This window comes from Macrobrachium nipponense, chromosome 16 (genome assembly GCF_015104395.2).
Source record: "Macrobrachium nipponense isolate FS-2020 chromosome 16, ASM1510439v2, whole genome shotgun sequence".
Lineage (NCBI taxonomy): Eukaryota > Metazoa > Arthropoda > Malacostraca > Decapoda > Palaemonidae > Macrobrachium > Macrobrachium nipponense.
Window position 1 is genome coordinate 47,600,840 of NC_087209.1, and position 17,500 is coordinate 47,618,339.

Sequence of the window (17,500 nt, forward strand, 5' to 3'; positions counted from 1 at the left end):
TGTGCGGCTAATGTAGTTACCACGTGTTCTATTCGCCTCACCCAGTAATTCTGTGATGCATTCTTGTTTAAGTTCGATTTTGTATTCTTCTGTCAGTCGCAGTAGTTTATCGATTAATACCTCTGTATTAATATTCTTGAATTCGGGGTGTGGTCTTCGTATGGAATGGCAGTTCAGGCCTAGATTTAGTAACTGTTTTTGGTGTTCGTTGAACTCTATTCCTGATAGGTTGATATACCACGTTTTTTTCTCTTTGTTTCTCGCTGGTCAACCATTTAATATCAGGAGCTTTTTGCTATTTCTTGCCCTGACTATATTCGAATGCTTTTCTATTTCTCTTTCCAGTTTTCATTGCACAGCACATTGGGTCTCTGTCGTAGTATTATTACAGAATTCATCTCACTTTGTCGCTCTTTCTTCTTGCAGTCTGGTGATCTTTTCTGCTGATTCTTCCATTCGTCGTCAGAGGTATTTTTCCATCTCGTTCGAACTCGACAGTGCCCGGCCATTTCTTTTCATACTTTTAGGGCATAACTTTTCACAGATACAAAATTCATTGAATAGAATGGCTTTTCCGTTGTTAACCAGCTTATTTGAAATTGTTTCATATTTTCTAATGATTTTTTCACTTCATTGTTTAGGTTACTAATAGATACATTCCGGTAATGGGGTTCTTCCATTTACTCCAGCTGTTTCATCAACCTATACATATTGACTTTATCAAACGTACCAATAAAAATATGTTGTTGTTTAAGATTAAGCTGCCCTTGTACCAGCACGGGCTCTTGCTCCTAGAGCAGTCCGTAAAATACAAAATTGAACCTATATGCGTTTTGTGACGTCACGAAGCAGTAAAGTTGCCAAAGACATAGTTTTAAGTCTTTACAAAAGACTGTGGTAAAAAGAAAAAAATTGGAATGTTAGCAAAAGAATTGGGTATCATTAGTTGAAAATAAGTTATTATATACACATATTATACATAAATATATAGTGATTACACATATGTTTAATTTACTGAATGTTATTGCGGGTTCCTGTCCGCGTATTCGCGGTCTTGTTCCATTCAGTTGAAGGGCTGCAATAATCATGTGTTTGCATTGAAATAATAGATGAATATGGAGCAGGCTAGGTCGTCAGTTAAGGAATTTTGAAAGAAATCCTATGCAATCATGTATCCTAGGCAATCATGTAGCATCATCTTATTTCTTTCCTTATAGCTCCCCTGATGATTATGTATATATATATATATATATATATATATAGTATAATATATATATATATATATATATATATATATATATATAGATATATATAGATATATATATATATATATATATATATATATATATATATATATATATATATATATATATATCTATATCTATATATATATATATATATATATATATATATATATATATATATATATATATATATATATATATGTAAGTATATATATATATATATATATACTATATATATCTATATATATATATATATATATATATTTATTTATTTATATATAATATATATATATATAATAATATATATATATATATATAATATATGCACACGAGTTTATGCAAATATGTCGGGAAATGAAAGAAAAGGTCATTTTGGGCAGAAAATGTGCTATAGACATTCACATTTAAAGTCTTCGTTTATCGGTGAGGCAAATTTTTACAATAACTGGTTTTCCTTAACACTGCTTTCGGCCAGCATGGTAAACGCGATGTCTGAGTAGTCAGCGATAAGGGAAGTGGGTAGGATTAATAAAGTGCATTAGGCAACTGGATTGCTATTCTTTTAATTATGCTTTTTCTTACAGGTTTTTGATAAATGTAATATTATAGCCATTTCAATTAGTAAATCACCCGCGAACAGACTTCACTGTAACCTAATTTTAATGATTAGCTTTACGTATCAAGAAAGTAGTGTAAATGTCACGGAATTGTCGAATCAGGAGGCAGGATTAGGCCTATGCTAAATGAGTCTAATAAAAGGGACAGTCAGTGCAGTAATATCTGGATAAATAGGAGAGTCACCACAGTAATACCTTGATAAATGGGAAAAGCAACAGAGTAATACCTGGAAAAAAGGGTTAGTCACCATAGTAGCATCTGGATAAAAGGGACAGACAACACAGTAACTTGGATAAAGGGGAGAGATAGAACAGTAATGCCTTGATAAATGGAGCAGTCATCCCAATAATACCTGGACAAAAGGGACAGTCAGCAGATTAATATCTGAATAAAAGGGACAGTCAGCAGATTAATATCTGAATAAAAGGGACAGTCAGCACAGCAATATCTGGATAAATGGGACAGTCAACACAGTAATACCTGAATAAAAGGGACAGTCAGAACAGCAATATCTGGTTAGACGGGGGAGTCATCACATTAATACATTATCGAGTAATAACTGGATAAAAGTGACAGTCAACACATTAATGCATTATCCAGTAATAACTGGATAAAAGTGACAGTCAACACAGTAATACTTGGATAAATTTGATAGTCAGTACAGGCATGCCTGGATAAAAATGACAGTTACTACAGTAATACCTGGATAAAATGGACGGTCCCATAGTATTACCTGGATAAATGGGACAGCGGCAAAGTAATGTTTGGATAAAATGGAAAGTTAGTACAGTAATTTCTGGATAAAAGTGAAGTCACCATATTAGTACCTAGAGAAATGGGAGTGTCAGCACAATAACATTTGGATAAAAAGGGCAGTCAGCACTGCTTGACTTATAAACGTTATTTAGAGAATATACGGTTATTTAATGTCAACACACCATTCTTCGGTCTCAAGTCATTTATCTGTTGTATAATTTGCTTTTCTTTAACATCACGCAAATTTCTAGCAGAAACCTGTCATTGATTATCATAGAAATCTTTATATATTTTCATAATATGGAAATGGAAAATATATTTTCTTTACTACACATTAAAAATTTTCACAGGGAAATGTAATAAATCTTTTGAAAACTTTGTTCATAGATTACAGTAAACTTTTAATATGCACATTATATTTTGAGTATAAAATAAAAAAATCGATAAAATAATATAATATAGTTGACCATTTATTTATATTTTCTATATCTTTTGTTTACCCGAAGATTTTCTCGTAATTAAAACAATTCATAAGATGCAACAAAACATATTCTATTTTTGCTATTACTTCAAAACTTCCACAAGTTTACAATGGATTTAGCTAGTTAACACTGATGATGGCATACATTTTATTTATTGTTGGTGATGATGGGGCGTCGATACTTTGTTAAAAGGGACAGTTCACAGATATACAGAGACCAGATTATCTCTATGATTCATCTGATTATTCCATGGAATGTAAATTCTGTCTAATTTATGTTCATTTTACACCGGTTTATTCTTTTACTGTAATGACCACAGAGCCACTCTTAAAAGTTATGTTTTTTGTTTCATGTATGCCTCTATGGCGTCTAAGAGAGAAGGAAATTCTTTTGAAAAAGGGACGACTAAAGAGAATTGTACCGAGGAGTTCAGCCTCGTAGTGGGAAATACTTGTCAGTCTTTGTTAGTAATTAGAAAAGGCTTTTTCATGACAGTCTGTTATGAGGAGCGCCGTCACCTCAGTCATTTAATCCTAACATGTTCATTGTATTGTTTTTCTTCTAACCTCTTTAACTGGCGGGTTTAGAAAATTCAAGGTATTTTTATTTATTCCATAAGCCTTTCGAAATATCGCATATTTTCCCTCCTTTCTCGAAAAAAAAAAAAAACATTCAGATCAGAGAAGAAGACGAAATGAGTGAGAATAAGAGAAGGGAACAACCAAAGCACCCTGAGATAACTCACCTCCTGTGACCTTGCACACGAGAATTAGCTTCGACCCCTCGTTGTATGGACCGATAATCGATACACCTTTCTTGCCCCCAACCAGTTGTTCTGTCGTGTTGTAGATCTCCGGTTTGTTTGGAGGAACTGCCGAGAACAAAATAATAGTTGAAAGAAAAGGAAACTTCATCTTCTCTTGACTTAAGCAATTACTGTTTCTTTGACTTTCTTAGCAATTTCTTACTTACTATTTCTTGGATGTTTGGTGGCAGTGAACTGATTAGTTTTTGATGCGTAAAGCATGTCACAATTTTCTTAATCATCATCAAAACAATGAAAGATGTACAGGTTTTAAAAAATCTTAATTGAGAAAGATTTAGAATGCTCTAAAGATTGATCAGTTACATGTCACAGTGAACTGGCTGCTGAGCAAAATAGTAAAAACGAGAACAATTTATATATAAATATGGGCAAACCACTTATAGTATTCAATAGAAACTGATATCAACTGTTATGTAAAAATAATTCTTCTTATTTCTTTGGTTATAGTTATTGCAATGAAGGAAATCGTACTTAGGAAAGGAATAATACTACAATTTTATCTTTATCAAATTGCATATTTTCAGAATATGTCCATCTTCAGGTCCTGTAAAAATGTATATGTGCAACATATACATATACAATGAAAAAAAAATATAGACAATATAAATCATAAATGGAATAAAAAAGAAATTGACTGACAAAGTCAGTGTATCTACTTTCAACTTAGCTTTATTTTATCTACTGCAAATTCTTAGCAAACCTTAGTTCAAACACAGGTTTACGTATTAACACTCTCATTGAGGACTGACTGTACCTACTTAGTGGCAAGAAGGATATGAACTAGACCTTACCTAAAAACTCCGGTATACGGTAACTTAGTTGAATTACCAACAAATTCTGAACCACATTTTAGATACAGAAGTTTGCGGACAACCATTGGACAACGATGGTTACACAGACTAGGTATTTTATAGAACAGAAAAACTTTCAATTTGTCACTAATCATGATAATCATACGAACACAACAGAAGACCAGGAAATATATTTTACATTTCTTTATGCATCAAATAAAATTAATAATTTAAAACAAATTATGTTGAATTAGATGACAATAATTATTTTACTATAAGTTTAAAGTTGTCAATTTAATAACATTTCCGATATCCTTGACGGATTCATCGTGTGCAATATTTGTGGAGAGTTCAACAAAACTGTTGTCTACCGGAGCTTTTAAAAAGAGGGAAGAAAAGAAGAAGAAAAAAAAAAGAGGCTTATGTTCAAGGACCTTCTTGCCACTACTATTCACTTCAGGGACCGCGAGTCATCGTCTTTCTCAAATATGTTTCAAACTAATTATTTGATCGAAATAATTACCAAAAATCGTAAATTTTTGGTAATATAGTGCATTGTCAAATGGTGGTAGTTAAGGAGTTTACTCTTGACTTTTAAAGGCAAAGTCGTATGAGTCCGCAGGGGTCATTTAAAGATTTGAACGTCTACTATCCCCCAACCCTTCCCTTTCCCTCCCACCCAGGACCCACTTATATTTGTTTATAGTATCCTTGGGTACAGGTAATACCATACTCAAGGATAAGGGGTTGTCTGTTGACTGCAGCACTCGAATTACGTATAAGTATTCACCATGTAATTCATGGAGACGGATTTTTCATTGCTGTCATGGCTGCTATGTTGCTTTTTCCGTGTCGTAGCAGACATGCATTTGCAATACGACTCCTAACCATATACAAAATGGAGAAAGATGACAAAAGAATAAGGATCAATATATAAGTGAATCTTCATAACAGACTCGCGCAAAAAGAACACGCATATTGGTCATTCAATCAATCAATGTATCTACCTCTCTATCATATTATCTATTACTATGACTATATCTAACCCTTGGAGTATGTATATATATATATATTATATATATATATATATATATATATATATATATATATATATATATATATATATAGATATATATATATATATATATATATATATATATATATATATATATATATATATATATATATATAATCACTTTACCACAGATTCATTTTGCACACATATACGCTTTATTTCCAAGCCATAGGCGAAGGACTGATACTTATTATTAGAAGTCATAAATGTATATTCTACAGAGACAGTACTGACGAACATACTCACAACCGTTAGAGACTGCAGATCTACCCACAGGCGGGTGTCAAGGTAGGAGTGGCTTTCAAAACTCATTTGGCTAAAATTCACAATATATTCTCAAGGGACACTACCGGTAAACGTACCCACTGAAGGAGACAAACCCACACCTGACAGGTATCAAAGATGTGGTGTAGGAAATCTCATTAACACTGCTGCACCGTTACCGTGTTTACAGATATGATAGTCCTATTTCCATACATCTCTACTGTCTACCTTAAAATTTCAACAATTTACAAATTTCTTTTGACATTAAAGGATAGAGTTTATACATCATTGACAGATATTCATATTATGGTGTAACTTTCTTTTATAAAGCTAGGTTCAATGATATTCCTTCCCAGTATGTTATTAGAACATGTAATCCTTTTTGCCCCTTCCAAGTTAATAACATGATTGTTCTCACTAACACGTACGAAAATACCAGTTTCCTTGTGCATATCTCACACATTTTTTTTATGTTGTTCTATTCTCTTTTCCAATGCTTTATCCGTTTGGCCAATGTAAAAGTTGTCACAAGATTTTATAGAATTTTCTATACACATCATTTACTATTGTCGGGGGAGTTCTTGATAAGTACGTGTTTCATTGTTTTATTGTTTTTAAAAGCGACATTAACACCAAAATTCTTCAGGAGATGGGGGATATCTTTCTTATTGTTAATATCATAAGGCAGTACAAAAAACGTTTTTGTGTGTTGTAAGGTTCTTTTTGTTTTTGGTACATAGACTTTTTTTGCCACATCTGATCCACTGTTTATTAAACTTTCAGGGTATTTTAGTTTCTTGCCTGTCTTACGAATCTTATCTATTTTCTCATCTATATATTCTGGGCTACATACACGTATGCTCTTAGAAACATAGATGTAAACACTGATTTTTTTAACCTTGTTGTTTTGTCCAGAATAGAAATGCACATAGGAGGAAATATTAGTAGGTTTTCTGTAAATATTATATTTAAGCCCATTACTATTTCTCCGTGTGATTGGATCCAAAAAGGGTAGGCAACCATCATTTTCCATTTCCATAGTAAATTTAATTGATGGTACTATAGTCGATTCACATAAGGTAGATTCTTGTGCCTACGAGACGTTTGTTTGGCGGTCTCTGATTGGCTGGTACCTGGAGGTAGACCGCTCACTCAGTGTGTCATATTTTCGTTTGTAGCTTAGAAAATTAGCAATATGTTTATATTTCTTCAATTTTCTCACGTTTTGCAAAAGATAATAAAGTTTTGGTCATACCAAAGGTTTCGGTATTAAATGTACAACTAAATTATCTTTTCCTGAAATCAATAAGATAAAACACAAAGGAATTACAACGAGTTAAAGTGAAGAGAGAAACATTTAATTCTTTATACCGGTTTTTATTTATCATCGGATTTTGCATAATTTATGCGATCCAGAGTAAATAAATTCTTGTGTTTTTAACCAAATAAAATCACCCTGAATACGCTAGTGCTTTCAGATTTTAGATGCGAGTAATATGTAAAGAGAAAACTTAGAATTTGTTTGAAAATGTTGCATCCATACGTGACTCAGCCTGAGAGGAAGTCAATCTTTCTTAATCCTTTGTTGTTTATTACTTCACTGAGATTATCATTTTATATCACTCAAAAAAGTTTCTGATATCTCTTTCGTTTGAAAATATATTCATAAAATAAAATTAGAAACAATATTAAAAAACAACCTGACTAAAAGCTTAGGCTGAGTTGAAGAGTGCAAAGTCTGTCCACAGAGTTCAACTTCTATGCTGGACTGAATTCCCCGCGGCCTGTCTAGATCTGAGCTAACGATACCTGATGCATCCATCTGATTATTATTATTTTTTTCGTTATCAGATATGTCCAGACATACTATATGATATTGGATTGAAAATGTTCGGCAGTCATAATGGGAATTCTGTATATTTAATTACAGAATATGTAATGATATAACATGCAAAATATTGTCGAAACTGCAACCCTTATATCGCTAATTGGCAACTCAAATCTCTTGCTGAGATGAGCACGCAACGGAGCCTTGCAGCTCCCATTCTCTAGGCAATACCGTCAAACTTGAATCATTTACGGATGGAACATGATAAGACATATTCTTCATTTTCTCTTCACATATTACACACATCTAAAATCTGAAAGTACCCACGTATTCAGGGTGCATTTGTTGTATAAAAACACAAGTTTTATTTCATCTTGATGGCGTTAATGATGCAAAATCCGATGATTAGTAAAAAGAGGTATAAAGAATTAAATGCTTCCCTCTTCACTTTTACTCGTTGTAATTCCTTTATGTTTTATCTTATTGATTTCAGGAACAGATGGGTTAATGCACAACCTAATCTTTCCTATCTTGAGCAAAGTGTGAGGTAATTGAAGAAATGTAAACATATTGCTAGTTTTCTAAGCCACAGACGAAAATAATGACACTGAGCGAGCGGCCTACCTCTCGTTACCAGCCAATCAGAAGCCGCCTAACAAACGTCTCGTAGGCACAAGAATCTACCTTAAGTGAATCGACTATAATTGATTTAGCCTGGAAAAAACGTTATTTACATCCTCGTTCCCTGGCCATACACAAATTATGTCGTCAAGATATCTGAACCAAACTGCATTGCGTGATATTATGTTTAATATTTTCTTTTAGAAAAATTCCATACATAAGTTACTTAGCCCTGGGGACAGAGGGTTTCCCATTGCCATACCAAAATTTTGTCAGTAAAAATTTCCAATAAATTCAAATTTACATTCTTTCACACTTAATTTAATCACTTCAATCAACATATATGAAAATATATTAATTCCGAGGTAGAGCAAACTGTATTTTAAAGGACATTTGTAGCTTGATGCATGTATATGAATCACGGTGATGTGATAGAAATTCATAATATGGCTATGTGCAGCAAGCGTTCGACTTTGTTAATTTGGCAGAGGGGGTTGGATATCGATTCTAATTACAAATATCTGAGTTCGACGATGATTTGTAAGATCGGAATCAGTATCAACTTGTACCTCACTTGTTAGCCTAGTCGATAACATCACTGAAGTCCTGATTTCTCCTCTGACTACTGGGCGCTGGTTTGAATCCACGAGAGGACAAAATTATTATCACCTAAAAAATTCCCCTTCAGTTAACATATATGAAAATATATTAATTCCGAGTTAGAGTGAATTGGATATTAAAGCACATTTCTAGCTTGATGCATGTATATGATGTGGTAAAAACTCATATATATAGTATATATATATATATATATATATATATATATATATATATATATATATATATATATATATATATATATAATTTACACACACATATGTGTGTGAATGCGTAGTACCAATAGAACGCCGAAAAGGAGGTGATCCATCTTTCAACTTTATTTCCAGCCAACGTTACAAAGCAAGACTTTATCCTCAGGGCTAGAATACAAAAGTAAGTAACAACAGTTAAAATCAATACATAAGACTGTAAAATTATTATACTTGAATCATAACATAAAATTTAAAACTAACCTAACGCCTCAAAGAAAGAAAACTGAGTGAACATGAAGGGCACCAAAATGACGAAAAAACATCTTATACCATAAACAGAGGGTCAGAAGACTGACTTTGAATAAAATATTGAAAGATGGAACAAGTTGTTTGATGGCCAACGATTCAAGGATAAGGAGAATGGTTTCATCAGCAGCTTGCTCTAAAATTTCAAAATTGTCGCAGGATTGTCATAGGAAAGCAAAGATTTATAATTTTTTAATGTTCTTATGTTGGAAAACTCCTTCTTACTCAAAGTACACCCTGTTCTATGGTTAACGCCACGATGAGAATCGGCCCGCACTTTCTGCATTCTTTTGGTGGATCCATCACTTCTACTCTTCGGTCTTCCGGAAGCAAACGTATACTGGTCTTGGTTAAAATTTTTATAGTTCATGTTTTAACAATTTTAAGCTTAACAGTATTGCCACGTTATTGCACAAAAGCTTTTCTCTCTCTTCAGACTGGCTCTCTTTTCATGAGGTTGAGTCCCTTCTAAAATATTATCAGAATCATTTTATTTGAGAAATACCTAAAATAAATACTTGAAAAACAAATTTCAGCCAAACATTCCTGTACCTACCTAAACTTGATTTCTATGTTTCTTACAAATGATGACAAATTCTTAACTACATAAAGGTAGATTTTAAAGAAATACTTGACGCTGAAAGTGCGATCAGATTCTCATCGAGGCGTTAGCCATAGACAGGGTGTACTTTGAGTAAGAAGGAGCTTTCTAACATAAGAGAACACTAAAAAAAGTGTAAATCTTTTATTTCCTCTGACAATTTTGAAATCTTAGAACAAGTTGCTGATGAAACCTCTCTCCATATCATCGAATTGTTAACCATCAAACAACTTGTTCCATCTTTGAATAGTCAGTCTTCTTCTGCCCCTCTGTTTATAACATAAGTTGTTTCTTCGTCCTTTTGGTGTCCTTTCTTTGAAGCGTTAGGTTGGTTTTAATTTTTATGTTACGATTCAAGTATCTATATTTTAACATTAATAATTTAACTGAACCGTATGTATTGATTTGAACCATTATTTCTTTTGTAGTTTAGTCCTGATGATGAAGCCATACTTTGAAACGTTGCCTGGAAATAATGTTTAAAGATGCGTCAAATTTCCGTAATGCTATTTGTAATATATATATATATATATATATTATATATATATATATATATATATATATATATATATATATATATATATATATATATATATATATATAGTATAATATATATATATATATATATATGTGTGTGTGTGTGTGTGTGTGTGTGTGTGTGCGTGTGTGGTATATATATATATATATATATATATATATATATATATATATATATATATATAGATATATATATATATATATATATATATGAATGGTCATTTTTACCAGATACATATGTAAATGTTATAACCATAATGCTCTCTTAAATTCTCAAGGTAACCTCGTCATGATTATGGTATTGCGGGTTCGTTTACTGATACGGGACATCGTGATTTCTTTCATATTTCTTTGAAGTTTGATCTCGAGGCTTTGTAGTAACAAGCAAAGAATTTGAGTTGTTAAGAGGGCATTGTGATTGTTGCATTTACACACACACACACACACACACACACACACACACACACACACACACATATATATATATATATATATATATATATATATATATATATATATATATATATATATATATATATATATAATCACGAAGAAAGCAAAAGAATAACAAACCCCTATGAAGCATGACTGTTTTATATAAATTATACACGTAAGAGTAACATAAAAGCTGGAAGAGGACTAAAAATTTTATTGTCACTATAAAATACTGCAAGGAGAATTGTTACTTTTTAGTTATTCTACGAAACCGTTTGGGTAAAAACTTAAATTTGCGTTTGAACATTACATTTATTTCCTCTAGATAGAAAAGAGTACATGATGAGATAATCTAAACGAGAGCAAAAATCAGATTAGGAACGATATACATTCTCATGTTGAATAAAAATGAAATCTTACTCGATAGGCTGAATATAAAACGAAAAAGCATGTTTGTGCAGATTCCAGCAAGTACTTACTAATTACGGTAAAGTTGATAATGGTATTCTTAGTAGGCGATAACAGGTAGTCCACTCTGCATCGGTAGACCGCTTGATCCATGTCCTTAACTGGCTGGATTTCTAAATGCGCACCGAATTTAGAATTTGATATCCAGCTGTTGGTTTGACTCAACTGAAAAAATGCTCTTTTCTGAAGCAAATTGTTGTCAACCCAGTGGGTTCCCTGATCGACGCTGGTACCTCTGGCATCGAAGCTGAAATAGAGAAGAACAAGATAATAAAACTGTACAAATAAATAAATTAAATATTGTCGTATTGAAATTACAAGATCGAGTTTAAACGTTATCCAGAAATTAACTCTGATAGCACATAATGCTCGCAGGGACAACAAAGAAAGTATAGAAATGTTTAATTTAATTTAATGTGTTCCAGCCAGTATTAAGTATATATACTCAGTTCCGAATTCAAGGATATTGGACGGCAAAAAATGAGGAAAATTTGTAGGAAACTCTGTTACCCAGCTCATATTTTGGATGCATTTTAGAATAAAACTGTTGTCATTTAGAAGTACAACTGCCAGGAAGCCAAAATTAGCTATAAAAACCAGTGTAAGTGAAAGTTTGAGACTGTATTTCTGTACAAATGTTCGAAGATATATATTTATAGGAAATTATCTCGCATAAGCTTCAAATTTGTTTATAAAATTCCATGCATGGGATATGATTCATTTTATGTGAGCTAGACACGTAAAGAATTAAATGAAAAAATTATTAAGTTAAAATTGACTAAAATAAATGCTCTTCTGAACCTCAATGAAAAACCGCATAGAATGTATTGTTCCCATAGCATTTGTATATTATGTAAAAATATTGATTCCAAAAATATCTGTCTGTATTAATATATTGGCAAAGGAAAATAACATTAAATTAAGCCCAGCTCAATACACACTTGACCTCATTCTGAACAAGGCGTTCGGAGGATATTTTCATTAAAAGAGAAACTAAACCATTGTCAGCAATCCTTGTCAGTGCCCTTTGCCTCGCCTTGGATTTTATAGAGCTACATGTAGTAATTACTGAAAACGGTTCCTCTTCTAAATAAAAAAATGGATAGATAAAAAAAATTTACTTAAACTTGGTTATTGTTCTCAATCTATGTTCATACAGTTAATTTCCTTGTTATTCCGTGATGAATATATATATATATATAATATATATATATATATATATATATATATATATATATATATATATATATATATATATATATATATATATATATATTATATATATATATATATATATATATATATAATATATATATATATATATATATATATATATATATATATATATATATATATATAATATATATATATATATTATATATATATATATATATATATATATATATATATAAAATACATTAAATATATATATATATATATATATACTATCTGCAGTGTGATCCTCTAACATCAATTCAGGAAAGCCGAACACACATAGATGTTTTAAAAGAAGATTTATTCATGAAGAAACGTTTCGCACATTATGATGCACAAACTTTGCAGACTGATGATGCACAAACGTTGTGCATCATCAATCTGCAAAATGAGAGTAATAACATTAAAAATACTAAAAAAAACACAGGATTCTTAAAATTACGATTAAAAAACATTAAAAGACAAAATAAAAGCAAAGTAAAAACAACTGCTGTTACACCAACCTTCAGGTACAAAGGAAGAAGATAGAGTGACCAAAGAAGGAACACAAACGATGGAAAGAGTCTTTAATATATAATGACTCTAAGGTAGTCAGATAATCTGCATTCTTAGAATACCCTAATATGGTAAAGTGCTGCTTCTTGACCTCAATTTTACAATTGATAGCATGATTTTTTATATTCGAATATTCTGGTCTGCTCAATCTTTGCCTCGTTCTAAAACTAAACCCTAAGTGAATGCAATGACGCATCTGCAACAACCTTTTCGTTGATCCAATATAAGTACCAGGGCATCCTGGGCATGTAAACTTATAGACCACATTGGATCTAATGAAGGGCTGCAGACGGTTCTTGAAGCCAAACAAGGAGCCAACTTTACTGGGATTATTTGATATTAATTTTAAATTAATGCAAGGTATTTCTGTTTCAATAATTTGTTTCAGTTTATGTGAAAATTTGGATTTAAAAATATAAGGGATTGAAGCATACATAAGTTTTTTCGGAACATTAAAAACCGGTGTGGCAGGGTGAAAATAATTAGTTAAAAGTTTGTTGACAATTCTAAAAACTAGATCCTTGGGAAATCAATTTTGTTGAAAGAAAGTAGTTAAAAATTCAATCTCCTTATAAAATATGGCCCAACTGGACGAGTATCGAAGAACCCTTTAAACTAAAGTATAGATGGTATTCAATTTAAAACTGGTTTGTCAAGCACTGTAGAAATTAGTTGCAAGACCTGTATAAGTTTTCTTTCTGTAAACGGCAGTAGTAAAAACAGAATTAACTCTCGTGATTAAAACATCTAAAAACGGTAAAGAATTATCTTTCTATAAATCCATAGTAAAATTAATGTTACGGTGTTGCTGTTTAAGAAAATCTAAAATCTGAGTGGCCTGCCACTGATACTTAAGAAGAACAAAGATATCGTCAAATACCTTCAGTAAAACAATGGTTTAAAGGACGATGGACAACAATCCAAAAATTTTTGTTCTAAAAAAAGACATACAAAAATAATTTGCAAATAAGAGTCCTATTGGAGAACCACAGCAACACCATCTACATGAGAGTACAATTTTTTGATTAAAAGTAAACAGAATCTTGCACAGCAAGTTCTAGAAGTTGTTTAAAATGAGACGTAGTAAAACCCGGCTCGGGTTGTGTGGGCAGAGTTTTCTAGTTTAAAGTACTAATTAATAGAAATTGTTTTCCTACTACTGTGCATTTCAGGGCCGTGTCTAATTAATTTTCGTCGATAAAATCTCATCAAAGCATCGGATATGGATCGTATTTTGGAAATAGCTATTTGAAGCCACAGCATAATTGGCCAAAATATGCAGTGATGTCTAATTTTGATAATTAAAGCACTCATCAGAATAAATCAAAGAAATTTAAAGGGAGACTTAGCTAAATCTAGCAGGCTTGTACATAGAGGCTAGTATTACGTCATTACTAAAGACCCTCCCACTCATTGATACTGTAGTGACGTACGTTACTAGAGACCCGCCCATAAAACTTTATGAATGAAGACTCAGATATTGGTAGTAGTAGTAACAGTACTATAGTTATGGAATTCTTAAATTGTTTCACACATTCAAATTCCCAAGTAGAGCACAATTAAGGAATGGGCATTAAATGTGAATATTAATTTTGTAATACAGTTCCATGGCGCAATCCACGTTTCTGTTACCCTGCATTTTCAAGGATACGTGAAGTATCATTCTGATACCCGCGAATTTGCCAAACGGTCTTAGGGTCTATGTGGATATAGACCAGTACTTAGCCAATGAATAAAAATGTATTATTTAACATACTATGCACACGGCCACATAAAGTGTTGATAATGATATTATTCATAATTATAATAATTACAACAATATTCATTACTGTTATTATCATTATTCTTGTTACTAATATTATAGTCATCATCATTATTGTTATTATTCATACTTCGACATCAGGAAAGAGGGTGATAGAACATACATAAGTACATATGCCGTATACATACACATATATAGATAGAAATGGTGCATACATAAATACATAAACACATAATACATAAATGAAATTTATAATATATATAAAATATATATATATATATATATATATATATATATATATATATATATGTGTGTGTGTGTGTGTGTGTGTGTGTGTGTGTGTGTGTGTACTTATATATATATATATATATATATATATATAATATATATATATATATATATATATATATATATATATATATATATATGTGTGTGTGTGTGTGTGTGTGTAAGGAGGTCAGTAGAGTAGGTAAGGTGTTAAAAATGGTCGTTGCAGCTAATCAGTAAGATAGTTTATTAGTCAAGCAAATTCGGCCATTGTTTATTCTTAGTCAGAAAAGTTAGAAATACCTTAATATAAGCAAAATGTTTATATATATATATATATATATATATATATATATATATATATATATATAGATATATATCCTTTTCATACTCGTCATTCTAATTAATATAATCCCTATAAAGGTCACCTTTGTCCTCTTGTCTAAATCGTTAATAATGAGCATACGACACATAGGATTCTTTCTTTGCTGCATACCGCAAAAAACACGCAACACGAAAGCAGTCTTGAAGCCATGAGGACAATTTGATGGGCTTGTCATAGGTGAAGTAGCAGTCACGTATACCCTGGCTTTGACCAATGACGATCGGCTGCCCTCGCCCTGTTGTCGGCGTACATTAGGGCAAAATATCGTACCAACCACCTCTAAGTGATCGTATTTTCATCTCAATATGATTGTATTTCAACAGTCCAAAGGTCTTGTATAGCTGATAGTCAAAAGGTAAATAGAATTAGTGTTATAAATGCTATGTATTCCTATAGTTAGCATAAAACTGTAAACTGAAAATACTGATATTGTCATATGTATACTTACCAAATCCCCTTACTATAATATTGTCACATGTATATACCAAATTCTTTTTCATTGCTATGGTTCACCATTGGAAACCGCAATATTATCATCATTCTCAAAAGTGATTTCCCTAGCCTTTCTTTTAATACTTATTCTAAAAGAGTGTTAAATATTTGTGATTCACACTACCGGGAACCCTCCTTTTAAGTCTGATGTGAAAGTTTACGTCACAACTAGCCTCACATTTCTTTTATTTACTCTGAGAAGTGCCTTAATTATCCACATTAGACATTACTGCATATTTTTGCCAATTAGGCCGTGGTTTCAAATAGCTATTCCAAAATACGATTCATATCAAATGCTTTGGTAAGATTTTATCGACGAAAATCGGTTAGACACGGCCCTGAAATGCACAGTAGTTACTTTGTCTTTCAAATGAATGCATTTCACGTGTATCTTCTACAGTACTTTAAGATATTAATTAATGAAAATTAAATGTTTCTTTTAAACCCTTTCATTTTGTCTTATAAATATCAATTATTTTGCTTAATATATACTATGAAGCCTTACAACATTGTGAATTTATGAATGCAGCCCTAACACTGAAAAGTTTGCCCACCCCTCGTTTACTGGTTAACACGGTTTTTTTCTTATAAGGCTCAAATTATTACTTTAAAGTATAACACCAGGGTATATATAGATATATATATATATATATTTATATATTATATATATATATATATATATATATATATATTATAGCTTAATATATATATTACACTTTGTGTCATTTAACTTCAGGTAATATAATTATTTTATATATAAGTGTATTGTTAATATTTATGGACGCTACAACTCCGTTTGCACCATGTAATAAACAAAAGAACGGAGAGAAAATGTAGTACACTTTGAAGAGCTCATGGCGAGTGACGGAATAGCTGTGGTGTGCGCTCCTAGTAAATGGAACAAAGAACTGATCTTCGTTTCTTTATCCACCAACTACATTTGGAAGAAGGCAGAAGATTTAGAAAGTAATGTGAAAGTAATAATAAGCTGATCAGCAACCAAAAAGACATCGAATTCAAAGACGAAGATGTAAATAATTGCGCGGGGATACTGACTACAGGAAAAGACGAATGTCAAGGGACAGAGGATGGGGAAGGATTGAGAGAGAGAAGAGAGACGAGAGAGAGAGAGAGAGAGAGAGAGAGAGAGAGAGAGCAGA

General features: G+C 31.7%; 1 protein-coding gene across 1 annotated transcript in view; it reads right to left on the reverse strand.

Moving 5' to 3' along the window:
* The window catches only part of LOC135195321 (synaptogenesis protein syg-2-like), a gene marked incomplete in the record, with an annotated part of 193,435 nt that overhangs the window by 136,694 nt on the left and 39,241 nt on the right, over nt 1–17,500 (reverse strand). The window contains 2 exon segments of the mRNA XM_064221584.1: nt 3,846–3,971; nt 11,676–11,911. Coding sequence (XP_064077654.1) covers nt 3,846–3,971; nt 11,676–11,911 — 362 coding nt within the window.